General features: G+C 38.1%; 2 protein-coding genes across 5 annotated transcripts; one reads left to right on the plus strand and one right to left on the minus strand.

Moving 5' to 3' along the window:
* Nucleotides 1–83: 83 nt before the first annotated feature.
* On the minus strand, nucleotides 84–6,600 carry LOC113057131 (protein FAM45A-like). 3 transcript variants are annotated; one of them, XM_026224239.1, is made up of 10 exons: nucleotides 6,508–6,600; nucleotides 6,342–6,422; nucleotides 4,378–4,574; nucleotides 3,290–3,369; nucleotides 2,966–3,114; nucleotides 2,569–2,680; nucleotides 1,693–1,793; nucleotides 1,506–1,613; nucleotides 1,325–1,419; nucleotides 84–1,181 (listed from the first exon to the last, which is right to left on the minus strand). In XM_026224239.1, the coding sequence occupies exons 2-10, from the start codon at nucleotides 6,349–6,351 to the stop codon at nucleotides 1,014–1,016; spliced, it is 1,020 nt and encodes a 339-aa protein (XP_026080024.1). In that variant the 5' UTR covers nucleotides 6,352–6,422; nucleotides 6,508–6,600; the 3' UTR covers nucleotides 84–1,013. The 3 variants fall into 3 exon arrangements, with proteins under 3 accessions (XP_026080024.1, XP_026080025.1, XP_026080023.1); XM_026224240.1 differs by lacking the exon at nucleotides 4,378–4,574 and having other exon boundaries at nucleotides 85–1,181; nucleotides 6,508–6,596; XM_026224238.1 differs by lacking the exons at nucleotides 6,342–6,422; nucleotides 6,508–6,600 and adding an exon at nucleotides 4,874–5,314 and having other exon boundaries at nucleotides 85–1,181.
* LOC113057130 (eukaryotic translation initiation factor 3 subunit A-like) lies at nucleotides 6,545–22,784 on the plus strand. Of its 2 annotated transcripts, none has more exons than XM_026224236.1 (22): nucleotides 6,545–6,703; nucleotides 7,396–7,586; nucleotides 8,044–8,180; nucleotides 8,463–8,626; nucleotides 8,769–8,968; nucleotides 10,099–10,307; nucleotides 10,462–10,633; nucleotides 10,736–10,840; nucleotides 11,179–11,277; nucleotides 11,388–11,504; nucleotides 11,643–11,828; nucleotides 11,915–12,262; nucleotides 12,402–12,506; nucleotides 12,663–12,776; nucleotides 13,059–13,181; nucleotides 13,330–13,483; nucleotides 13,633–13,814; nucleotides 15,525–15,604; nucleotides 15,706–16,271; nucleotides 17,842–17,974; nucleotides 20,017–20,165; nucleotides 21,851–22,784. In XM_026224236.1, the coding sequence occupies exons 1-22, from the start codon at nucleotides 6,655–6,657 to the stop codon at nucleotides 22,042–22,044; spliced, it is 3,777 nt and encodes a 1,258-aa protein (XP_026080021.1). In that variant the 5' UTR covers nucleotides 6,545–6,654; the 3' UTR covers nucleotides 22,045–22,784. The 2 variants fall into 2 exon arrangements, with proteins under 2 accessions (XP_026080021.1, XP_026080022.1); XM_026224237.1 differs by having other exon boundaries at nucleotides 6,655–6,703; nucleotides 15,706–16,256.
* Nucleotides 22,785–23,502: the final 718 nt, after the last annotated feature.

Genomic DNA, 23,502 nt, shown 5'->3' on the forward strand with positions numbered 1-23,502 from the left:
TTTTATATATATATATATATATATATACACACACACATATATATACACACACATATATATATATATATATATATATATATATATATATATATATATAGATAGCAAAGTATTTGAGGAAACAGTATTGTATGACTCTGTGTAAAGGATGAAGGCAGTGTTTAAGAAGTCAGAGAAGAACAGTTTGAGCATCCTCTTTTCAGGATATATTGCACACACATGATCAAAATATCTTCTATGATCTTTTTATGGCACTATGGCTAGCCCTTGATAACAAGGGGTTGTCAAACTATTTTAGGTTATTAAACAAAAATGTATGAAGTAATGCCAAAATCAATATTGTGTGCATCACTGGAAATGCTAAATGTGGGAACAAAGTCACATCTAACATGGGGAATGTCTTTTGTCACTTGAACATTATAATGTTAAAAAGTTTTCTTACATGAATAGACAGGTTCATCGACATGATAAATTTAAGATGATGTTTTGGCACTCAATAGTTAAGTAAAATAGATTTTCAGTAATTTGTTTATTTACATTGTGAATTAAATGGGACTCTTCATAATAGAAGTCTTTTAGTGGCATGAACTAGGCAACTGTCAGCCCTTTCACACTGATGTGCAATTATGAAATTTTTATAAAAGTTCAAAGAGCATGCCAAATTAAGATTATGAACCACTTAATAATTAGATAACTCAGGAATGTTTGCAGAGACTGCATATAAATCCAAGTGCTATCAAAAGGTTTATGAATTATTTCAAACCTGTTCCAGATAGAATTGTTACATTCAACATAATTACACACATGAGGTGTAGCTATCATGTTATAGCTATATTTTATACATCTTTCTAAGAAATATATTTTTGTTCTTATATAACTTTTGCCCTGTTCACAATCCCTGACATTAGACACAGGTTCTTGCAAATGTTATTCAATGTGTGATTGACAATGAATGGTAAGATCCTCTCTGATTGGTTACTGTGAGGCTTGCCAGTTGAACGGGGTGCACTGGTTGGTCAGATCTTCAGAAGTTGCTCAGCTGCAGCTAAGTGGAAGAGGAAGTTTTCAGTGGCTGGAGGGTAGTGCCGCTGCTTCAGAGTCTCCAAAGTCAACTTAGAGTTCTCTGCTTCATCAGCAAGAGACATCAGGTTTCTGAGGATCTCCTTAGTTTTTACTGAAATATCCTGGAGACAGATTTAAAAAGGGACTAAATGAAAACCACATGAAGGATTTCTAAGTCTTGTTAAATTTGAATGTTTTAAATGTGGGTCATGTTACAGCTTTATGTTGTCATTGCTGAGATTTTCAACCCTGTTCTTACTCGTACCTTAATAACCTGTGCATCTGTACGCTCCATGTCCTCTGCAGCCTGGACAATGAAGTTGCCGATCTCTTTATGGAGTTTTCCCATAGCCATTGCCTCTGAAAACAAATTACAGTGAGATATAGTGACTTAAATATCCACATCCCAATTCTACCCAGTTAATATGTAAAACTGGATCTCTCACCTTTGGCATTTTGTGACACAGTGATTTCACTGTCTGGAAGATTAACATACACATCAAACAGATCTGATCTGTCTCTGACTTCAGGATCGACAAAGCCTGCAACATACCCTACAGAGAAAGAACATGGAAATTAATATAGATAGCAGCTAGCAAGTGCTAGTTTTAGTGGAGAAGGAATTCTCCAAACCTGTACACAGCTTGAGGTTTTCCAGCTCATCATTATCAAGGTGAACAAAAGGGTGGAGGATGGACCAGTCTTTTCTATGCCATACCAATCCAGGAAGAGCTCTGGTTTTAAAAAGAAAAAACACTGTTACCACAAACTTTTTTAGTGTGTGACCATTATCATATAAAATACTGTTCAAAAGTGCGGGCTCAGTTACATTATTTATGAGGAAATTAATACTTTTATTCAGCAAGGATGCATTCAATTGATCAAAAGTGACAAAGACATTTAAATAGTTACAGATGTTTATAATTGAATTGAAAAATATTTACAAAAATAGAACTGAAGTAAATGTGAATTTTTCCTATTGAAAAATATAACTGATAAATTGTGAGAAATGTTTAAACCAATATAACTGAACTCCTCATTCTACTCTATTTTTTACATTTCTATTCTTCAAAGAATCCTGAACAAATGTATCAATGTTACCACAAACCTATTAAGCAGCACAACTGCTTTCAACATTCATGATCATATTTTTCTTTCAGCATCAAATTAGGATATGGATATAAGACTATAAGACTGGAGTTATGCATTTACCATTACAGGAATACATCACATTTTAAAATATATTGAAATGGAAAACAGTTATTTTAAATTGTAATAATATTTCATAATGTTACTATTTATACTGTATTTTTGACCAAATATATGCAGCCTTGGTGAGCATAAGAAAAACAAACTTCAACACAAACCATTTTAATTCCTCAATCTGACATATTTCTGGTTTGGATTAATGAATATTTATGAATCATGCACAATGAGACCATGATTTAAGAACGTAAACATTAGTCCATTTTGATTTTATGTTAACTAAATGATCATTTCTGTGGTTACCTAGTGAACTCCAGCAGCGCCTCAATCCGTGGGTGATAGACCACTACTCTCTTTTTCAACATTAGTGCTGTGTAAAGGATGATAGTCTCCATACCAAATTGTGACACAACATCTAGAATAAAGATTTAACATCTCATTAAGTCAATTTGCATACAATACATATTTGTTTACAGAATGAAGACTTTATTGGAGGATTTGTAAAATAACAATCATAAGGCCAATTGTAGCAAATAGCCATGGTATCAAAAGTATGCGATGAAATATTATTTTAGCTGCACAGTTCTTGCCGTGGTTAGTAAAATTAAAGTACATTTAATTAAATGTATGCATTTAGCAGACGTTTTAATTAAAGCGATAGCATTGTGTTGCTTGTTCATTTCAAGGGTTCACCCCTAACCTTTTAAGGATCCAGCCAGGTAGGCCTTCCTGACATCGTAATCTTTGATAAGGAAGGAGCCATTCTCATCACTCTGGCAATCACCTTTGGTCAGAACAGCAATGTAGCATTCCATCATCTTCACAGGACTTCCATGTTTGACATACGTCCTGAACAAAAACCATGATGCAGATGCAACATCACAAACATACAAAAATGTAAGTGTATATCCTTAGAAATGGTGGGATGACAAACAAAAGATGCTTACTGAAGGAAACCGATTTCTGAAACTCAACACAAAGCACTGTGATTGCACTAAATGGTTAGTACTTAAATTGAACATACCTGCACAGGACTCTACTGAACGCAGCATATTTTTCAGGGTTGAAGTCCTTAGCTGTGATAACTATTGAGAAATGTGTCACCTTTGAATGAAATTGAACAGTTAATTAGCAAGCTAGCATCATTTTCATCAACAAACAGATGTTAAAGGAACACTCCACTTTTTTTGAAACTCCTCTGGAGTTAAGCAGTTGAGTTTGACTGTTTTTGAACCCATTTAGCTGATCTCCGGGTCATTTTTAGCTTAGCTTAGCATAGATCATTGCATCTGATTAGACCGTTAGCATCTTGCTGAAAAATGACCTAAGAGTTTATATATTTTTTTCCTATTTAAAACTTTATTCTTCTGTAGTTACATCGTAATATGTCTATTTTCTGGCGCTGCGTAATATAATTGCGCCAAAGTTCCTTGATTATTATGCCAGAATGAGAGTATAGTTCCTAGCCATATCGGCCTAGAAAATCACAACTTTTCATTTTCTGTTGGTCTAAGTACACGATGTAACTACCGAAGGGTCAAGTTTTAAATAGAAAAAATATCAAAACTCTCTGGTCATTTTTGAGCGAGATGCTAATGGTCTAATCAGATTCGATGATCTATGCTAAGCTAAGCTAAAAGAGCTCCCGCCAGACCCGGAGATCGTCTGAATGAATTCGAAAATGGTAAAACTCAACTGTTTAACTCTAGGGGAGATGGAAAATGAGCCTATTTTCAAAAAAGTGGAGTGTTCCTTTAAGGATGTAAATTTAAGAAATATTTTGACAGTTATTTCAGTTTATTTTATTGCTTGTTTGGTTTTATTTTTAGTAATTTTGGGGCCTCCTGGTTGAGCACCACTGGATTATAGGAATAGTTCACTCATTTATTAACAATCTGCCAAATTATGTGAATGAGAAACTATTATCAATGAGTAATGATTTAGATTTCGGTCTTCTCCACACATGAAAATGAGTTATGGATTAGTGTTATGATACTTTTTGTCACTTTTTAGAGCTTTACTTCACCCCGATGATCTACTCTGTAGCATGATTGGATCACAGATTTGTAATCTTTCAGGATGGTAGTGGAGGGCTAAACGTGAAGTTGGTACCTTTTTAAGCGCAGTTGGCTCCTGAACCTCGACAGTGGTGATGTAGTACCAGGTTCGGCAGTACTGTCCAAACACAAATGTGTGCAGCACCTGACTGTTCAACGGCAGGCAACTTTTTCTTAACAAAACCTCTCGCAGATCAGCACTGATGGAAGGATAACACCACACCCAAAGTGTGTCTGCATTTACATCTCTCTCTGCATAAGGGGGACGAATGCAATTACTGACAAAATAATAATTATTCTGGAATTAAATAGATAGTTTACCCACAATTTTAAATTCTGTCATGAAGCCTTCTGCAGACCACAAAATGAAATATTATCCAGAATGCTAGTAAGGACTGACAGGCTCAGTCACCACTGACTTTTACTGCATATTGTACTGCATGCGGTCACTCGGTCTAAAACGTCCCCTTGTGCGTTCAACGGAATGACTACCGCTTTTATACATAAAATATTCTAATAATAAAAGATATTTCGCGGTATTTTAATCTTACCAATTAGTCCGAGACTTAGCATCATCTCAGATGTAGCCATGTTCCTTATCCACGTTAAACTGTTTCTAGCACTTAAGCACTTTCTGAACCATTTATGTTTACAGTTTGGAAAGCACATTAAGTGTCAGCGCGAACAGACACAACCCAATGTGAAATATGCCGGGACAGTTTATCCAGGAAAAGATTTTAATGTAAAAAACTACGGTTCTTCTTGCAAAATAGAAGTTCAAGCGTGAGTCCAGTGCAGGTACAGTTTTACCTATCCCTACCAATGATCAAATAACGTCAGTTATTTATATCAGTGCATGTGAGCCAGCTGTTGAGTTATAGTAATTCCTCCGAGTGTGTGTAGCAAAGGAAAAAATAGAGAGGAAAACGAAAACTTATCAAAAACAGTAGAAATCCACAACTGGTCAAGTGACCAACACGCTTCTTCCGGGATTCTCGACGTTCAACTAAAATATCCAACGACATACTGACATCTAGTGTGTTGGTGCAATTAAGGTTAAAAAAAACTTATTTAAACCTATTCTAATAACAAACAAACAAACAAACAAACAAACTATAATAAACAAAATTATATATATTAAAAACGTACAAATAATAAAACCAAAATATAAAAGCATATTCTAACATAAATAAAATGAATATTTTCTTAATTTAATCAACAGCCTATAAGTAACAAATAAGTAACACCAAGTTTTAAGGCATAAACTACTTTTAGGACTTCAATCTAGGAGCAACTTTTTTACATTTGTGTAAATAAAACTCACCTATAATCAAAACATTATTTCACAAAAATGTAAACTTAAATGATAATAGCAGATTTTTTTTTTGGGGGGGGGGGGTTACAATCCCTTTAAACTATAACCTAGATTATGTTGCAAATTCTTAGATTTTCATGAATGACTAATGATTACAATATGTATGCATTTTTTTAGGGTTAGGGGAGAGTGGGGTAAGTTGAACCAGTGGGTAAGTTGACCCACCCCCTGTATCTTGGAACACTTTTACTGTCATGTGACCATGTATTTTGAAATCACATATCCTTTCTGCCAGACTGTGAAAAGGAGAAACACATGGGAGGAGTGGAAGGCACCCGTTTACTTTAAAAACTGCTTTTGGTTGGTCAAAGTAAAATAAGAGAAGAGTGGTTTTTATTTTGTTTAGTTTAAGCTTTAAGAAAAGAAATATGACTGTTTGTAAAATTAAATTTGATTATTAAGTGATTAAAAAAGAGGTCAATTATCACTCAAATTCCACATGGGACTGAATCAGATTAAGTCAGATGGTCAGTTTTCTCCAAGATGGTCCATTTTACCAAACTGATCACCAGGGAACTGCTTAAAAAAATTATAAGAAGCCATAATTTTAGAACCCTTTATCATCGATAGATACATTCTGACCATTTAAAATGACAAGAAGCATCCTAAAAGTTATTTCTTTTAAAGTTGCTGGCTCAACTTACCCCACAACATTTTGCTCACATGGTACTTCTGCCTCAATTTCCCGTACTCTGAAGACCACAGGGCAGCCGTAACATTGCCAACTTATAAAAATACATTTGTTCTATTATATAAATGAATAATATATGTATATATACATATAATGTCGGGGAGGAGGCGCGTACATACGGGAACTCTGGTCTTCCTCGCCGGCGCTGCTCACGTGCGCTAGTCCTTTCTTGCTTGCGCGGCGAGAAGTCACGGCGCGGATGGACAGGCAGAGTCAATAAAAACAGCCTCGACTATCTGAAAACTGCCTGCTAGCAAGCCATAACAATGCCAGCCTATTTCCAGAGACCGGAGAACGCCCTTAAGCGGGCAAACGGTGGGTAATAATAGTAGGTGGTCGTCTCTTGGACTGTAGTCTTGGGTCTAACATAGCTTGCTAGCTCGATATGGCGCGTGCTGGATGTTACAGCTGCTGGGCCTGTGTTTCATCTATTATGCAGAGTTTTAAATCTGCTTTGTTACTGTATCGTATATTCATCTTATTAGCGTACTCAAAGAAAGGACATAGTTTGAAATAAAGTGTAAATATTCCGCCTATATTTAGTAAAAGAACAAAGATAGAGACCCTTGTTGTTAAGGCTACCATGTGTGTTAGCAGGCTTTTCTATTCCGCCGCTAGCTTCACAATGACAACTTCTGCTATCGGAGTTTAAAGATTTATTAACAGTGTGTACTAAGAAAATCCTTAAGACTACAACAGTATCCATTATTTGTGAATGAAAATCGAATAGGTTGTCATTTGGACAAAATAATAAACAAAACATGAGTGGAATAACAGTACTGCGCACCTGCCACAGTTTTAACGTTACGCGATTTATTTTTTGTGTTTTATTAATATTATAACCAGCTTTAAATTACCTATTTGTGTTGAAAGTGGTAATTTATAGAATAATGCCGCGAGATCATGGAATATTTTTAGTGAAATTCCCATCTGGATGCTGTATGTCATAAATAAACAAATTCCCCAAAGTGTCGTTGTCATGACATTCTTTTCGTTTCTTTCCTCAGAATTTCTTGAAGTTGGTAAAAAGCAGCCAGCTTTGGATGTGCTCTACGATGTCATCAAGAGCAAAAAACATCGAACATGGCAGAAGATACACGAGCCGATCATGTTCAAGTATCTGGAGCTCTGCGTGGATCTGCGCAAGAGCCACTTGGCAAAGGAGGGACTGTATCAGTACAAAAACATCTGTCAGCAGGTTTGAGACCATTTTATTTGTTACTATTTATTTATTTCTGTGTCATTCCTTTAACGTTTTGACCTTGTAGTGTTTAATCAACACTGGACTGCTAGTCTGCTGTGACTACTCCAATCATTTAATCCACTTAAAGCTTGTGCGCTTCTGCCTGCAATTTAGAATGCAATGGTTACATCTCAAAATCCAATCAACAACTGATGCATAGAACCCAGCCTATGTTTTTTCTCTTTCAATAATCTGTTACACTCGGATTAACATCTAAAGATGAATATGAAAAGAAAAGATCTGTTGCTACTTCTGTTTCATGTCGATTTTAAGGTTTAGTAATTTGTGCCATAGTGCTTTTAGTTATTTTTTGTACAAGTCATGGTGACTTGATTGTAGAATCGACCTCAATTCAATTGTAAGCTCTGTCCTTGTTGTGAAATTACTGACTACTCCTTCTCTTGGGCTTCAGGTGAATATCAAATCTCTGGAGGATGTGGTCCGTGCTTACCTGAAACTTGCAGAGGAGAAGACTGAGACTGCAAAAGAGGAGTCTCAGCAGATGGTGCTGGACATTGAGGATCTGGACAACATTCAGACTCCAGAAAGGTGCAGGAAGCTAAAGGCCCACACAGTTCCTTCCTACTAGTGCATAGATAGTGTTTTTTTTTTTTTTTTTTTAACTTTTGTTGTTGAAATAATTTTAGAATTTCACTACATAACACTTCATGGATAGGTCAGACAGGACATGTTCAGTTTCTATTGTCTTCAGTATTCATTAGGAATCTGCAAACATCCAACCTCAAGTAAATTATGAAGGGATTGGTTCTGTCTAGATGACTATGTTCCATAAAAGATTTATTTGTTTATTTTTATTTCTGTGATCTTCAGTGTTCTGTTAAGTGCCGTTAGTGGTGAAGACACTCAAGACCGCACTGACAGACTTCTGCTCACACCTTGGGTCAAGTTCTTGTGGGAGTCGTACCGCCAGTGCCTCGACCTGCTAAGGAATAACTCCAAAGTGGAGCGCCTTTACCATGACATTGCTCAGCAAGGTCAGTGTAAACCTCATGTAACGTAACAAAAATATCTTCTTGTGGGACTTCTTGCAGTCATGTTATATGATACCAAAAATGTTAATTACTTTGGTTGTGCACAAATTTATAACAAAAATTTTTTTTTTTTTTTTTCTCACAGCGTTTAAGTTTTGTCTGCAGTACACTCGTAAAGCAGAATTCCGTAAGCTGTGTGACAACCTGCGAATGCACCTGGGACAGATCCAGCGGCATCACAACCAGAGCACTGCCATTAACCTGAACAATCCTGAGAGCCAGTCCATGCACCTTGAGACACGTCTGGTCCAGCTGGACAGCGCTATTAGCATGGAGCTGTGGCAGGTTTCTGTGCTTCATACTAGGCACCAATGTACAATAGACTATATAAATATAGTTATATAACATGAATATATTTATATTCAGTTGAGTTTAGTTTCCATTTATGCTGCAACTTTCAACCTTTTTACAGTGCAAAGGAGAGTGCTTTCCATGCAAACAAAGAACAAAACTATTGATTAATAATAGTCGACTAACCGTTAGTCGAGCAGAAGAGGCTTAGTCAATCAAAATTTCATTAGTCGCTTAATTGCGCACACACAAAAAAAAATCCTCAGGAATTGGCGAAGTCACGTAGTCCGTGATGGACAGATCATTAACAGCTGGTCTATGTGGTAAAACAGTACATTGGTCAGGACATCCAAATGTTCGTTTCGTTCATCGACCTCAAATGTGGCTAATCATCTGAAACATGTAAGTAGCAGCAACATTACATGGCCGCTTCCTCTAACGTTAACCTAGAAAAATGTGTGCTATTGAAGTTTTGTGTGGAGTGTTTAGCTAAACAGTAGTGAGCTCACTGCATGATCATTTGACTAAGTTAAAATATTCCATAATTTTTGTTCATACAGATGAGAAAAATGCATCTTTCAAACCTGTGAAAAGGCTTTCTGCCATCTAGGTCTCTGTGAACGCCTCAAAGACGTGAAAAATGTATCTGTAGAAAATGTCTACCTTTAAATGAACCAATTTAAAAGGAAAATAAATATTTTCAGATTATATAATCTGTGTAAAATATGCTTGTACACTGTGGAAATGACCAGTCTGTTTCATCAATTTGCAGATGAAATTACATTAAAAAAAAAAAAAACGTTTAAATAATAATTTTTTTTTCTGATGATGGGGTGTAAACAATTAAAGGCTCATTATTATGTATTAAACGGTTTTTTAATATAAACATGCAATTAGTCAACTAGTTGCTTAAAATTTATGATTACTAGTCGATCAGAAGAATCTTTAGTCGAGGGCAACTCTATTGATTACAGGACAAGATCAATAGTTGGGATTCATTTGTGGAAAAAAAAAACTGTCACCCTACCTTTTTGCACTACAGACTTTTTGTTTATCATATGTTCTGAAAGCATGAATGATTTGCTGATTATACTGGTTGCTTACATTATTTTTAATCCACACAGGAAGCATTCAAAGCAGTTGAAGACATCCATGGATTGTTTGCCCTCTCGAAGAAGCCCCCTAAACCCCAGCTTATGGCCAACTACTACAATAAGGTGTCCACTGTATTCTGGAAGTCTGGCAATGCCTTATTCCATGCCTGCACCCTGCACAGACTCTATCACCTCTCCCGGGAAATGCGTAAGAACCTCACCCAAGAAGAGATGCAGAGGTGAGCATTGAACAAAAAAAAGCAGACATCAGATTGAATGAGGTTTATTTGTTTGTTTTTGATTATTTTACACTAGTTTGCCATTTCTTGAAATATTTATTAGTTTATTAAGACCAACTTCAGAGTGTTGCCATTATTTGTTCCTTTCATTCAGAATGTCCACTCGAGTGCTCTTGGCCACACTGTCTATTCCCATCACCCCTGAGCGCACTGATATCGCTCGTCTGTTGGACATGGATGGCATCATTGTAGAGAAACACCGCAGACTGGCTACTCTACTTGGCCTTCAGTCTCCTCCCACCCGCCAGAGTCTCATCAATGATATGGTAATAGCCATTCTGTCCATTGTTAAAATTTTTTAACCCCCTTAAATTTATAGTTTAGTGAAAAAAGATTGAGAACCTTCTTGGATATTATTTTTGTCATAGGTGAGGTTCAACCTGCTTCAGTATGTTGTTCTTGAGGTCAAAGACCTCTACAACTGGTTGGAGGTGGACTTCCACCCTCTTAAACTTTGTGGAAGAGTAACTAAGGTGAATGGCACTTTATTTATTAACTACATTAGTTATATATTATGTGACCGTTATGTCTGATTCAGTCATAATTTATCTTCAGAGCTTATGTATATGTATATATCCACAGTGAAATAATAGAAACATTCTCCTATGCTGTATGGTTTATCTTCAACCATTAAAACAGTTTTCTTTTTAACTACTGACTTTCATAAACCTAATCGTTAAGAGGAGTGATGCACTTTAGATCATTCTGACACAGCAGTATTCAGAGTTACAGTGTTCTTCATGTCAACAACCACACACATTAAAAACACAATATTCATGCTGTGTATGTGTTCTTGCTGTTGCTGTGATAGGTGCTGAACTGGGTGAGGGACCAAGCTGAGAAAGAATCAGACCTGCAGCATTATGTTCCTCACTTGCAGAACAACACCATCCTCAGACTGCTACAACAGGTTGGCTTGATCATCTACCCCCAGGGGTTTAATAATTACTTGGGGAATCTGTGATTGCTTCAGTCTTCTGCAAATCTTCAAATTCTGTCTTCTGTGTTTTAATATTCCAGGTGGCTCAGATCTACCAGAGCATTGAGTTCAGCAGGTTAGCATCTCTGGTGCCATTTGTAGATGCTTTCCAACTGGAGCGCTCAATTGTAGATGCAGCACGGCACTGTGACCTACAGGTATAGCAACAAACAACAACATTATTTTACTTGGCAAATGTTTGTATATATCTTCCACACAAAGTCTCTAAATCAAGCATCTTGGTAGTTAATTACATGGTCAAGAAGAATCTCCAAAATCTGTGTATTTACCCAAAGGTGCGCATTGATCATACATCTCGAAAACTGAGTTTTGGCTCCGATCTGAACTATTCTACTAAAGAGGATTCTCCAGTGGGTCCGTTCCTACAGAACATGCCCTCTGAACAGATACGGAATCAACTCACTGCCATGTCATCCTCCTTAGCTAAAGCCATCCAAGTCATCAAACCTGCCTCTATGCTGGTAAGACAACTGCTAATTTTAATTGATTATCTACCTTCTGGTCAGTGTTATTTTGGTTTCATTATCAACTGTAACTTTGCCCACAGCTAGAGCATGAGGAGCAGAGTCAGCAGGCCATCACAGCCTACCTGAAGAATTCCCGCAAAGAGCATCAGCGCATCCTCGCTCGACGACAAACGATTGAGGAACGCAAAGAGCGTCTGGAGAGCCTCAACATCCAGAGGGAGAAAGAGGAGCTGGAGCAACGGGAGGCAGAGCTTCAGAAGGTGCGCAAGGCTGAGGAGGAGCGTCTTAAACAGGAGGCAAAAGAGCGGGAAAAGGAGCGCATCATGCAAGAACATGAGCAAATCAAAAAGAAGACTGTTCGTGAGCGACTGGAGCAGATCAAGAAGACTGAGCTGGGAGCCAAGGCCTTCAAAGACATTGATATCGAGGTATTGAGTTTATTTGGGAGGTGGCCATTTAGGCATACCAGACTTTTATTGGCATAGTTACCTGGAAAAAAATGAAATGTAGACTGCATTATCAGTTGAAAAGTTTTATTTTTATTTAATAATTTATTTTTTGTTGTAGGATCTGGAGGAGCTGGACCCTGATTTCATCATGGCCAAACAGGTAGAACAGCTAGAAAAAGAGAAGAAAGAACTTCAGGAGCGTCTGAAAAACCAGGAGAAGAAGGTATTGCTTGTATTACACATTCATAAAGTATTTTGTCATTGTAAATAAGTATGTTGGTAAACTGATTTAAATGTATGAGGATTAAGGTTCATTCTGTGCAGCGGAGTATAGGACATTGGAATATTACACTGGAGTGAACTATTATGCATATTCCAGATCGACTACTTTGAGAGAGCCAAGCGCCTTGAGGAGATTCCTCTGATCAAGAAAGCATACGAGGAGCAGCGCATCAAGGACATGGAGCTATGGGAGCTGCAGGAGGAAGAGAGGGTAATAATCATATACTGCTTTTTGACTTTGTTAGAATTACATTTGATTTTCTTTGCCTTCTTGTTAAATGCACTTTTTTTTTTTTTTTTGCTAAAGTCTCTAAACCCCCAAATTACAGTTCGTGAAAGTATTTCTTGAGACCCTACTTTTTCAATGTCTGGTTTTAGTTTAATTCAGCAATTTATTAATACCTAAATGAGAAGGACATGTTGAATAATGTAACCATACCATGTTGTTTATTGTAATTGAAGCTAACGGCTGTTGTGCTCATCTGTTGCCCAGATCAGAAATATGAAGATGGAGCGTGAGAAGGCGCTGGAACACAAACAGAGGATGTCAAGAATGATGGAGGACAAGGAGAACTTCCTCTCCAAAATTAAAACTGCTCGAAGCTTCATTTATGAGGTTAACAAAACTTTAATTTGAAGTGTCATCTATTCAATTAATGTTTTACTGATTATTTGCTATCAGTAGCTAGTATAGATGAAGTTCTTGATGTTTAGAATGTTGATGCTCCCGGTAGCTAAGCTTTGAGAAATTATCATGTACCCAGGAAAAACTCAAGCAGTTCCAAGAACGTTTGGTTGAGGAGAGGAAGCGTCGTCTTGAGGAGCGAAAGAAGCAGCGCAAGGAGGACAGACGAAAGGCCTTCTACCTCCAGAAAGAAGAGGAGGCCCAGAGAATTCATGAGGAACATCTCAAGAAAGGTTCTTATTGCTGTTCATTTACTCCGTTAACAGTGATTTGTTACCATACTTTTTTTTTTTTTTAATAAATATTCATATCTTATTTGATGTATGAACTTTTGTTCACTTCTTTTCATTTTTGAATTTGTCACTGGTTTTCTGTGTGTTAGAGCGGGAAGAGCGTGAACGCTTGGAACAGGAGCAAAGAGAGGAGGAAGAACGTGAATACCAGGAGCGCCTGCATAAGCTGGAGGAACAGGAGAGAAAGCAGCGTGCCCGACAACAGGAAATTGAGGAGCGTGAACGCCGCAAGGAGGAGGAGAGGAAGGCACCAGAAGAAAAACCCAGCAAAGTAACTCATAAGAACCCTATGTCAAATGTGCTTATACACCATACACTACCGTTCAAAATTAATGTTTATGAATTTATTTGACTTAAATATACAGTAAAATATTATTACATTTTATAGAATTTTATTTAGGGCCTGAGCACCGATGGTGTGAGAACCATATTGGAATTGCTCCGCTTCTTCTTCAAATTAAATCACATCTTTGAGAGCTTAAATATGCTTCAAAACTCATGAAATTTTGCAAATGTGTTAGAACTGCCAAAAATATGCAAAAAATGTCCATTCCCATATTCTGTTATAGCCAAAGCGCTACCTGCTGGCAACAGGAAGTGTCATGGTTAACACTGTTATGAACTCCTAGGAACATATTAAAAAGCCTGGCAACATGCTAGCAACACTTAGCTAAGTGTTAAAGCATGTTATTAATGACATGAAACAGGAAGTTGTTGTAACTAGGGATGTCTGTTTTCGATAATTTCCATGACAGATCGTCGTTTAAATTAACGGATCAATTAATCGTTAACCTTAATGCTGCAAAATGCGTCTATTGCAGCAGCACGCAATCACCAGTATGACAGGATGTGCAAGATATAAAACAATTATCTGGGAAAATTACTTGGTTATTAGATTTCTATTGCTTTCCATGTTGAAGAACCTTTTGTTGTTTCTATTTTAATGTACTTTTAAAGTTTAAAACACATTAAAAGCTTAATTTGTATCAACCATCGATAGCTTTAATCCGTTGCATCTCTTGTCGACAATTAATCAATCATCGATAAATCGTTGACATCTCTAGTTGTTACTCATGCATACAATGCCCAATCTACCCCAAACTGATCACATTTTATAAGAGTCCTGGCCTGAACACATCTAAAGGCCAATAGTCAGTTAAAGTTATAGCGCCACCTGATGGCAACAGGAAATTTCTTGTCTCACACTAACTTGAACATGCAATGTCTGATCTGCCCTAAACTTCACATGTTTGGTAAGAGTCCTGGCCTGAAAATATTTACATGCCAATATTCAGTTATAATTTATAGCGCCATCTGTTGGCAACATCACATTTCATGTTTTATACTAACTCAAACGTACCATGTTCAATCTGCACCATATTTCACAGATTTAATAAAAGTCCTGGTCTGAAGACTTCTGCATGCCAACATTCAGTTACAGTCAGTGCCACCAGCTGGCAGTAGGAAGTTTGGCACATATAAATGACTTTGACATATTCCTCCTATATTTATCACTTTATTTATCACTATAAATGAATATTGGCTTCTGTTAGCTGTTTTCCTAAAGCCACCTGGTGGCGGTGAGCCCGGATGCCAGGGCCCTTTCATCACTGCTCGCAGCTTTAATTTAAAATGTAATTTATTACTGTGAAGGCTAAGCTGAATTTTCAGTATATGTTACTCAGGTCTTCAGTGTCCCATGATCCTTCACAAATCATTCAGCTATGCTGATTTGGGCTGCTTAATACTGTTTTTGTTTACAGGATTCTTTGAATAAAAAGTTAAAAAGAACAGCAATTTTAAAAAAAATATTTTGATCAATATAATGCTCCCTTGTTGAAGAATATTAAGTTCTATAAAAATTAAAACTTCACCAAATTAATGCTTCCATATTTAACCAGATGATGACTGCATACAGTTGTTCAGATATAAAATGGATTGTTATTATTTTTTTTCAAAATGTTAATAATTTTCTGTCCAGGACTGGGGTGAACGAGAAGAAGCAGGCTGGAGGAAGCGTGGTGAGGGCGATTCAGAACGGCGACGTCCTGTTGGTGAACGGTAACAATTTTGACATTAATTGATAACCTGATGCATGAGGACAGAGATTAAAAACAGATGCAGAGAATTGAGAATCATTCTTTTTTTTTTTCTCTCTCCAGGGACTGGCGTCAGGAGGGGCGTGAAGGCCGTGAGGACAATGATCGAGAAGACCGTGACCGTGAAATGCCCTTCCGAAGAGGAGGAGAAAGTTCTCGTCGTGGTGGTTCAGATGACAGAGGACTCCGCCGTGGCTTTGATGATGAACGAGGTCCGCGCCGAGGAGGGGATGAAGACCGTGGACCCAGACGTGGCTTTGAAGAAGACCGTGGGCCCAGGAGGGTCTTTGATGATGACCGAGGGCCTAGGAGGGGCTTTGACGATGACCGAGGTCACAGAAGAGCTGATGACGACCGCGGACCAAGGCGTGGAATGGATGATGACCATGGCCCCAGACGAGGTGATGATGACCGTGGCCCAAGAAGAGGCTTTGATGATGACCGTGGACCCCGAAGAGGCATGGATGAACCCAGGGGACCTCGACGTGGGGCAGATGATGACTGGGGCCCCAGAAGAGGAGGGGATGATGAGAGGGGAGGCCGCAGGGGTATGGACGACTCTGGCCCACGTCGTGGAGATGACCCTAGACCCTGGAAACCTCTTGAGAGACCAGGTGCAAGCTCATGTGGTATTTCTGTTTCTTTTCTTGGAGAGGGCATGTTGTCAGATGTGTTTTAAAGGGTTCATATTAGGGCATGATATCTGTTATTAGGGGTGCTCCGATCACGATCGGCCGATCGTTAATGCGCATCTCGTCAGTAAAACCGGTTCTCTAATCAGCGGTTAATTCCATCAGGTGCATGATTTCACATAGAGCAGCTGTTACTACACAGAGCCGTTGTTAATATAGAAGATGCGCCAAAAAACGCTGAAAATGAAGTGGATTTGCGCATCTTCTCTATTAACAATGGCTCTGTGTAGTAACAGCTGCTCTATGTGAAATCACACACCTGATGGAATTAACAGCTGATTAGAGAACCGGCTTTACTGACGAGATGCGCATAACGATCGGCCGATCGTGATCGGAGCACCCCTATCTGTTATTGAAGCATGGGACAGTTTACAGTAGGGCTGCACGATGTATTGTTTAAGCATCGATATTGCGATGTACAAATCCACGATAGTCACATCGCAGGATGTGCGATGTAGGCTGTCATAGTTGATCCGTTATTCATTAACTGTATGGGCCAAAGAGCGCGTTCGAGAGAGAGAGAGCGCGAGCGCGCGGCTGGCGACACACTAGATGCGTGGTGCAAGCATCTCAGCTGCTTGGCGTGTCCGTTTTTAATTCGGCTCCCATGTTAACAGGTTAGAGCTTGCAGACTGCCTGCGTGAGCGCGCGGAAAACACATGCATGCTAGAAATAGAGCCGACGCCTATTTTATATTGCACCTGTCACCGGCCTGAGAGAGAGAGAGCGCCGCGCAAAGCGAGCCCCGGCCGCACGCTCAATGTCTTCAAACAACACGAGCGCTGTCTTGCTCTCTCTCCCTCACGCATATTCATCAATTGACACGATGGTGTCGATTTTAAATAATTTAAAATGAGAATGTAAGTGTGCTCACCCCATTTTTGTTTGTAAGAAAAAAATTTGATTTGTTATCGCAATATATATCGCAGAAAAATAAAATATCGCAATGTAAATTTTTCCCAATATCGTGCAGCCCTAGTTTACAGCCACAGCTCATTCTTTAGTCCAGCAAAGTGTCATTTCATTGGAGAAATTTATTTGATCTTAACCACGTCAGAGGTACGATGGTTGGAAAAACAGATAGAAAAAGTAATTAATTACTGTAGTTGTTGGAAATAATTCACTAATGTCTGCGGACCTCAGAGGGAACAAAAATATGAGCTCTTTATATTGTATTTGATAAGTGGAAAGTTGTTATTTGTTAACTATTAGGGCTGTGCAATTAATTCCATGCGCATTTCGTCTGTAAAGCCGGTTCCGTGATTAGTAGTAAATCTCCATCACCTGCTTTCAGATGGAGCGGCATTTACTACACAGAGAATCACTGACAGTTAGGTAATATCGCATTCATTATCACAGATTGAATCGCCTGGGATAATTAATGCGATATTTCATAGCTTGTCAGTGAACTACGGCTCTGTGTAGTAAATGCTTAAAAATATTTATCAATAATAATTTTTCAATAATTCTTTTCAACTCATGTTGCACTCCATGTAACCTTTTGTAGGTGGATGGAGAGAGCGAGAGAAGGCTCGGGAAGAAAGCTGGGGACCTCCTCGTGATACTGGCCATGATGATGGTGAGCGTGAGGGAGATGACCGTCATGAAGGAGATCGATTTAGAGATCGCCGCCCTCCCAGGTAACAAAAAATAGAAAACAACATTCAGTTTTTCTAACAATTTAATCTTTATGAATATAATTTTTTTTTGTCTGAAGGGTTTTCTGTTATGACAAATGTGAGCACTTTGTTTTAAAGTAAAAATGTGATACTGTTGCATATTCTACAAGCTTGTGGTTTCAAAGCAGTTATGCTTATGATATACTTCTGATGAATTATGTTTCTAATGTATATAATGTTTGTCATGTTCTAGATTTTAATCTGTTGTAGATGGTTGTATGATTGCATGTTTTGCTCCTTTATGAATTAGCATTTGAAAGTAGTGAGTACCGTATTTCTCTGACTATAAGTCGCACCTGAGTATAAGTTGCATCAGTCCAAAAATACGTCATGACGAGGAAAAAAAAAACATATAAGTCACACTGACTATAAGTCGCATTTATTTAGAACCAAGAGAAAACATTACTGTCTACAGGCGCGAGAGGACGCTCTGTTTTCAGGGGTAGACTACAGGAGCACTGAGCAGCATAGAGCGCTCAGAGACTGTAGACGGTAATGTTTTCTCTGGGTTCATTTCTCTTGGTTCATGTCAAATTAATTTTTATAAATACGTCGCACCTGACTATAAGTTGCAGGACCAGCCAAACTATGAAAAAAGTGTGACTTATAGTCCGGAAAATATGGTAGTAAAGGATAGACATGCATAATTTTTTTTTTTTTTTTTCACAGATTGTTTTATTTTTTTACATACTAATTCAAATATAATTTGAAATTGTTTGTGGAATGTGAATGTGGAAACTAAATGTGGTCCTTAGGCCTGTGCAGTTGAATAGACCGGATCCATATAGGGCTGGGCGATATATCGAATATTAGCGATAGTATCGGAATAATTTCGACGACAATGTAAAATTTGAATAAATCGGGAATATCGAATATTTCAAATTCAAGTATACTTTCCCAAAATAACGCGCCGAATGTCCAAAAAAGGAAGCTGTAACTGCCGCCCCTCTACTACGAGAGCTTAATGATAGCGGTTGTCAGATAACAAGAGTTTAAATCTCCGAATCAGAGCTCCACTGTTACAAGGATACATTTTCTGCCCGGTGTTTGTTTATTTTAAGCAATCTGGCAACCATGCGCACGTGCTCACTCCTCATTGCGGAAGAGCCGCTGACGATAATCTGAAAACACAAACAAGCTGGAATTGAGCGATCTAATGAAAGCGTCGTTCAGCCGGTCTGTGTTCTGTCGTGAGATCTCAACTGTATTGTTTGCATTTGTGATCGCAAAATAAATGCACTAACTCGACCGCTGATGTTTGAATAGAGGAACATAGGCTATGGCCATTTGCAATTACTATTGGGGAATTTCACTGATATGTTTACCAGTTTCCATAATATAGACCGAGAGAATGCAAAAGTCTTTATTTATATATATTTATATATAAGAAATAGCTATGTGCTTCAGCAACTAGCTCCCCATCTAAGAGGGTTTTTAATGTCAGTAGGAACATATTTTAATAAAAAAAAAAAAAAAGGAACATAGTTTCATGCCACAGAGCTTCTCTTAAAACCGCAGACAGTTGACAGACTGGTGTTCTTAGCTTAAAAACTTAAAAAAAAAAAAAATAGAAATACTTATCCCAGTTGCATAGTTTAAATTGTGAATTGCATGCACTAAAAAGTTGACAGAATGCACTTACTGTACTTAATTTGCACTGCTTCAGTTACATATAGGCCTACATGTATTCATTAAATAAAAAGCAGTAAGTGATCTCTTGGTCTAGATTTTTTAACTACTTAAATTAGCTGTTTAATCTAAATAGTTTTTTTTTTTTTTTTTTATGGGCAAAAGAAAATCATGTTTGTTTTTTTATTATTTAAATGCAAATGCAAACATATCGAGATATATATCGAATATCATAAAAATTTTGACACTATCAAGATATCATTTTTTTTTAATATATCGCCCAGCCCTAGTTCCATACCTTATTTACTATTTGCTGGAAATCTAGGCTCATCCAGTTGGCAGTAAGGCTAATATGAATGTGTGTGCATGTGCAGGGAAGAAGGGGGTGCCTGGAGAAAAGGTGGTACTGAGGAGCAGAGCAGCTGGCGTGATTCTCGTCGTGAAGACTTTGACCGTGGTGAACGTCGTGACATGAGGGACCGCAGAGATGACCGCGATCGTGATCCCAAAGCCCATGATGAAGGTTAGTCTCATAATCTGTTTTGCACATCTTAAATGCAGTCATGTTTTCACTCATTTTGGATTGCACATATAGAGACTTTTGACAGATTTGATTAAAATGTACACTTGTTTGAGATGAAGGTACTGTATCAGTGAACCAGATAAAGCTGTTTTATAGTATGGGGTCATGAGTTGTTAATGGTTTTTTCAGAAAAACTTATATATTATATATATATAAAACCCTCTATTGACACCTTGGCAATTGAATCACCATTGGCTTGTACATTTTTTTTTAGTTTACTCGCCAGACATGCATTCATGAATAATAATCAGAACCCAGGAGAACCCAGCAGTTCTTAAAAGCTGAAGAATTCCAAGGGAACCCAGTTATTTTTACAGGAAAATACATTACAAAGAATATCGTTTACATGCAGCACGTCTGTTCTCTCTCTCTCTCTCTGTGTGTGTGAGACAAAGCGATGGCGAGTTGTGCACCTTCACACTAGTTTACGGTACATCAAATACATGTGCATTGTACATCCATTCAGATATACTGTACAGAGTGAAGATTTAGTCGCATTTGCAACTAAAGAGGGTTGTGTATATGTTTAACTTGAATTAAAAAGATAAACAAGGTAACTTTAGGGCAAGCAACCCACTGCCAATCCAACAGGGGCAGGTTTATGCAGGAAGCACGGCTTTTCCAAATGTGAAGATATAAAATGAATAAATAATAATTTATTTTAAAAGATTCTGGTAATCAAATGGAAATGCAGAACATGAGGATTCGTATTTTAATCGTCTTTTTGCAGTTTAATATTCATAGACACTAGTCTGTATTGCAATTTGATTTAATTGTACTGACCATAGCTGTATAAAAACATGGACCTAGTGTCCGTGAGCATTTTTTAAGCTCAAAGTTTGTGGAGACGGCCGTCGCCATCTTGGCAATGTGTCACTCCCATATAATAAATGGTGTGCTTCCTGAGCATTGAACAACGGTCCGTGAGAATTTTTGCCTCAAGGAATTTTTGTAATCAAGTAACTCGATGAATCGTTTCAGCCCTAGTTGTAATGTGACGATCAAATATAGGTGCGGGTGGGTTGTGGGCAGATAATTTATTTGAAGTAGCGGACTCGGGTAAAGTTTGAACTCATCTGTGCATCTCTACAGTGACCTGAGTCGCCAGTACACACAGTGGAGTGCAGACAAACTAGGTTATTACACCATTTTGAAGCATATAATTTGGATTATATGTTCTGTAAAAAAATTCATATCGGCAGCATATTAACCGATACCGATGTATCTGCAACAGGCTCATTTCGACCGATAGTATCGGCAAAACAATATATTGTTCGGGCTGTAGTTATTACAGTACATTTATTTTCTGCTCTTATCCAAAACTAAATCACAGAAGTACATCTAACAGAACAAACTCCAGTGGCAACTAAAAATGCATGATACCACAGCAGTCCAAAATGCCTCCAGACATAGCCATGCTGCTGCAAACACTAAATTGCCACAAGTCAAAAAATTGCAATTTGAGATGCAATTCAAACAAAACAAGATGGTTTAAAGTGGCATCCACTACAGTAGGTAGGTGTCGGTACAAAGTCCAAGACCCTGGGACAAAGCTGAGCAAGTGGAATATGCTTGGGGTACCTTTTAAGAGATCAGTTTCTTACGTCCTACTTCTTAACTCAAAGGTGGGTCATGGCGTCGTGGTGGTGAAGACCGACGGGAAGAGCGTAAGGATGAAAGAGAGGCTCCTCCCAGACCACGTGACCGGGACCGTGATGGTGGTGAGAAGAGCACCTGGCGCTCTGAAAAAGATAAGGAAATCCTGCGCCGGACCAAGAATGAGACGGATGATGATGGCTGGACCACTGTCCGCCGCTAATGATAAAGCTTCAGAATTTTTTTGCTTGATGTACTAAGCCTTGATGTGTGCTCTAATCAGTATAGATCACTGCTTACATTAACATGAAACACAAAGCTTTGCCATAGAATTACAACACTTACAATGGGGTTTCCAACATGGCAATTTATATTTCATCTCTTTTTAAAAACTTTGAAAAGTAGCTCTTTTTGTTATGCATGCTTAGAGGATTAAATGGGTCACACAAAATGAAGTAGATGTTTTTTTTTTCTCTGAGGTGTGGATGTTGTAGAACATGAATGTGTGGTGTTGAGGTTTTGAGATGAAATCATCAGGTTATCTTTACAGCTGTCCATGCTGTAGCTGCTGCTTATGCTGTGGTTGTATGCCCTCTATAAATATGAAAAAAAAAAACTTTATATTAATAAAGTCGTATGCTCATCAAATCACCACAATTTCAGTTCTTATACAGCAAAAGACAGGATCATGCATCACTTTGTGTCAAATGAAACCGTCTGGAAGAATACTCCTGTTATTTGAGTAGTCTTCAGACGCCTCAGTAGATGATTATTTTGCTCACTAGGGGTCACCAAAATCTCAGCAAGGTTTTTCTGAAGCTCAAGAAGTCTCTCTTCATAAATTATTCAAGAACAATTGATTGGATCCCTATAATCTATTCATGTATGCTGTTGTCAGTAAAAAACAGAGTTTAATACGCTGCTGTTGGCCCTCCTGATTGATACATTAAAAGGTTTAGTAAATAAACATTGTGGTCTTTTGTGATTTTTCCCCCTCGTTTGGTGGCAAGTATGACAATAAAAATGCAGATAATTCTAACAAGAATAGCGCCATTTCAGTATAGCGAGATGTTATCTCTACAAGAAAACAATAACAATGGCATAATCCAGTTTCAAACTCGATTAGGATGGTATTTTTCTTTCAGGGAAGTTTTAGGTGGTACGACGCCTTTTTCTAAAGACTTACTGCATGGCTCTTGGTTAAACAACCTGGGTTGGAGGACCACACGCACACGTTAAGAGGTAATCCTCGGTAAACCTCATCAATGCGAGTTCTTAGTTTCATGCAACGGCTTCTTTGGATCGGGATTCTTCCCGCAGCGAGGGTGATAAACTTTTGCTCACATTATATCATTATGCAGAAAAGACTAGAAGAAAGAAACAATTATGTCAGCCTTCTTTGTGGCATTCTAGTGGAAAATCCACAATTAAGGCCAATAATCCCGCAATTGGAGCCTCAAATTCCCACGCAAGAGGTAATGAACTCCCAAACTAGATTAGACCCCTATATTTGCTAAGACCTACTTTGTGAAGTTGACCACGGGTCACTGTGAGTAAACTCTGCCGACCTCGAGCTGGAGGGATGCTGCTTGTGAATATGGGATTTATGCATTTAATCTGCACGTAGGCTATCGCTTAATCTGTGCATCTGCCACCCAGTTGTCGTTTGTTTAACTCTAGT

This window comes from Carassius auratus, chromosome 38, assembly GCF_003368295.1.
Source record: "Carassius auratus strain Wakin chromosome 38, ASM336829v1, whole genome shotgun sequence".
Classification (NCBI taxonomy): Eukaryota; Metazoa; Chordata; class Actinopteri; order Cypriniformes; family Cyprinidae; genus Carassius; species Carassius auratus.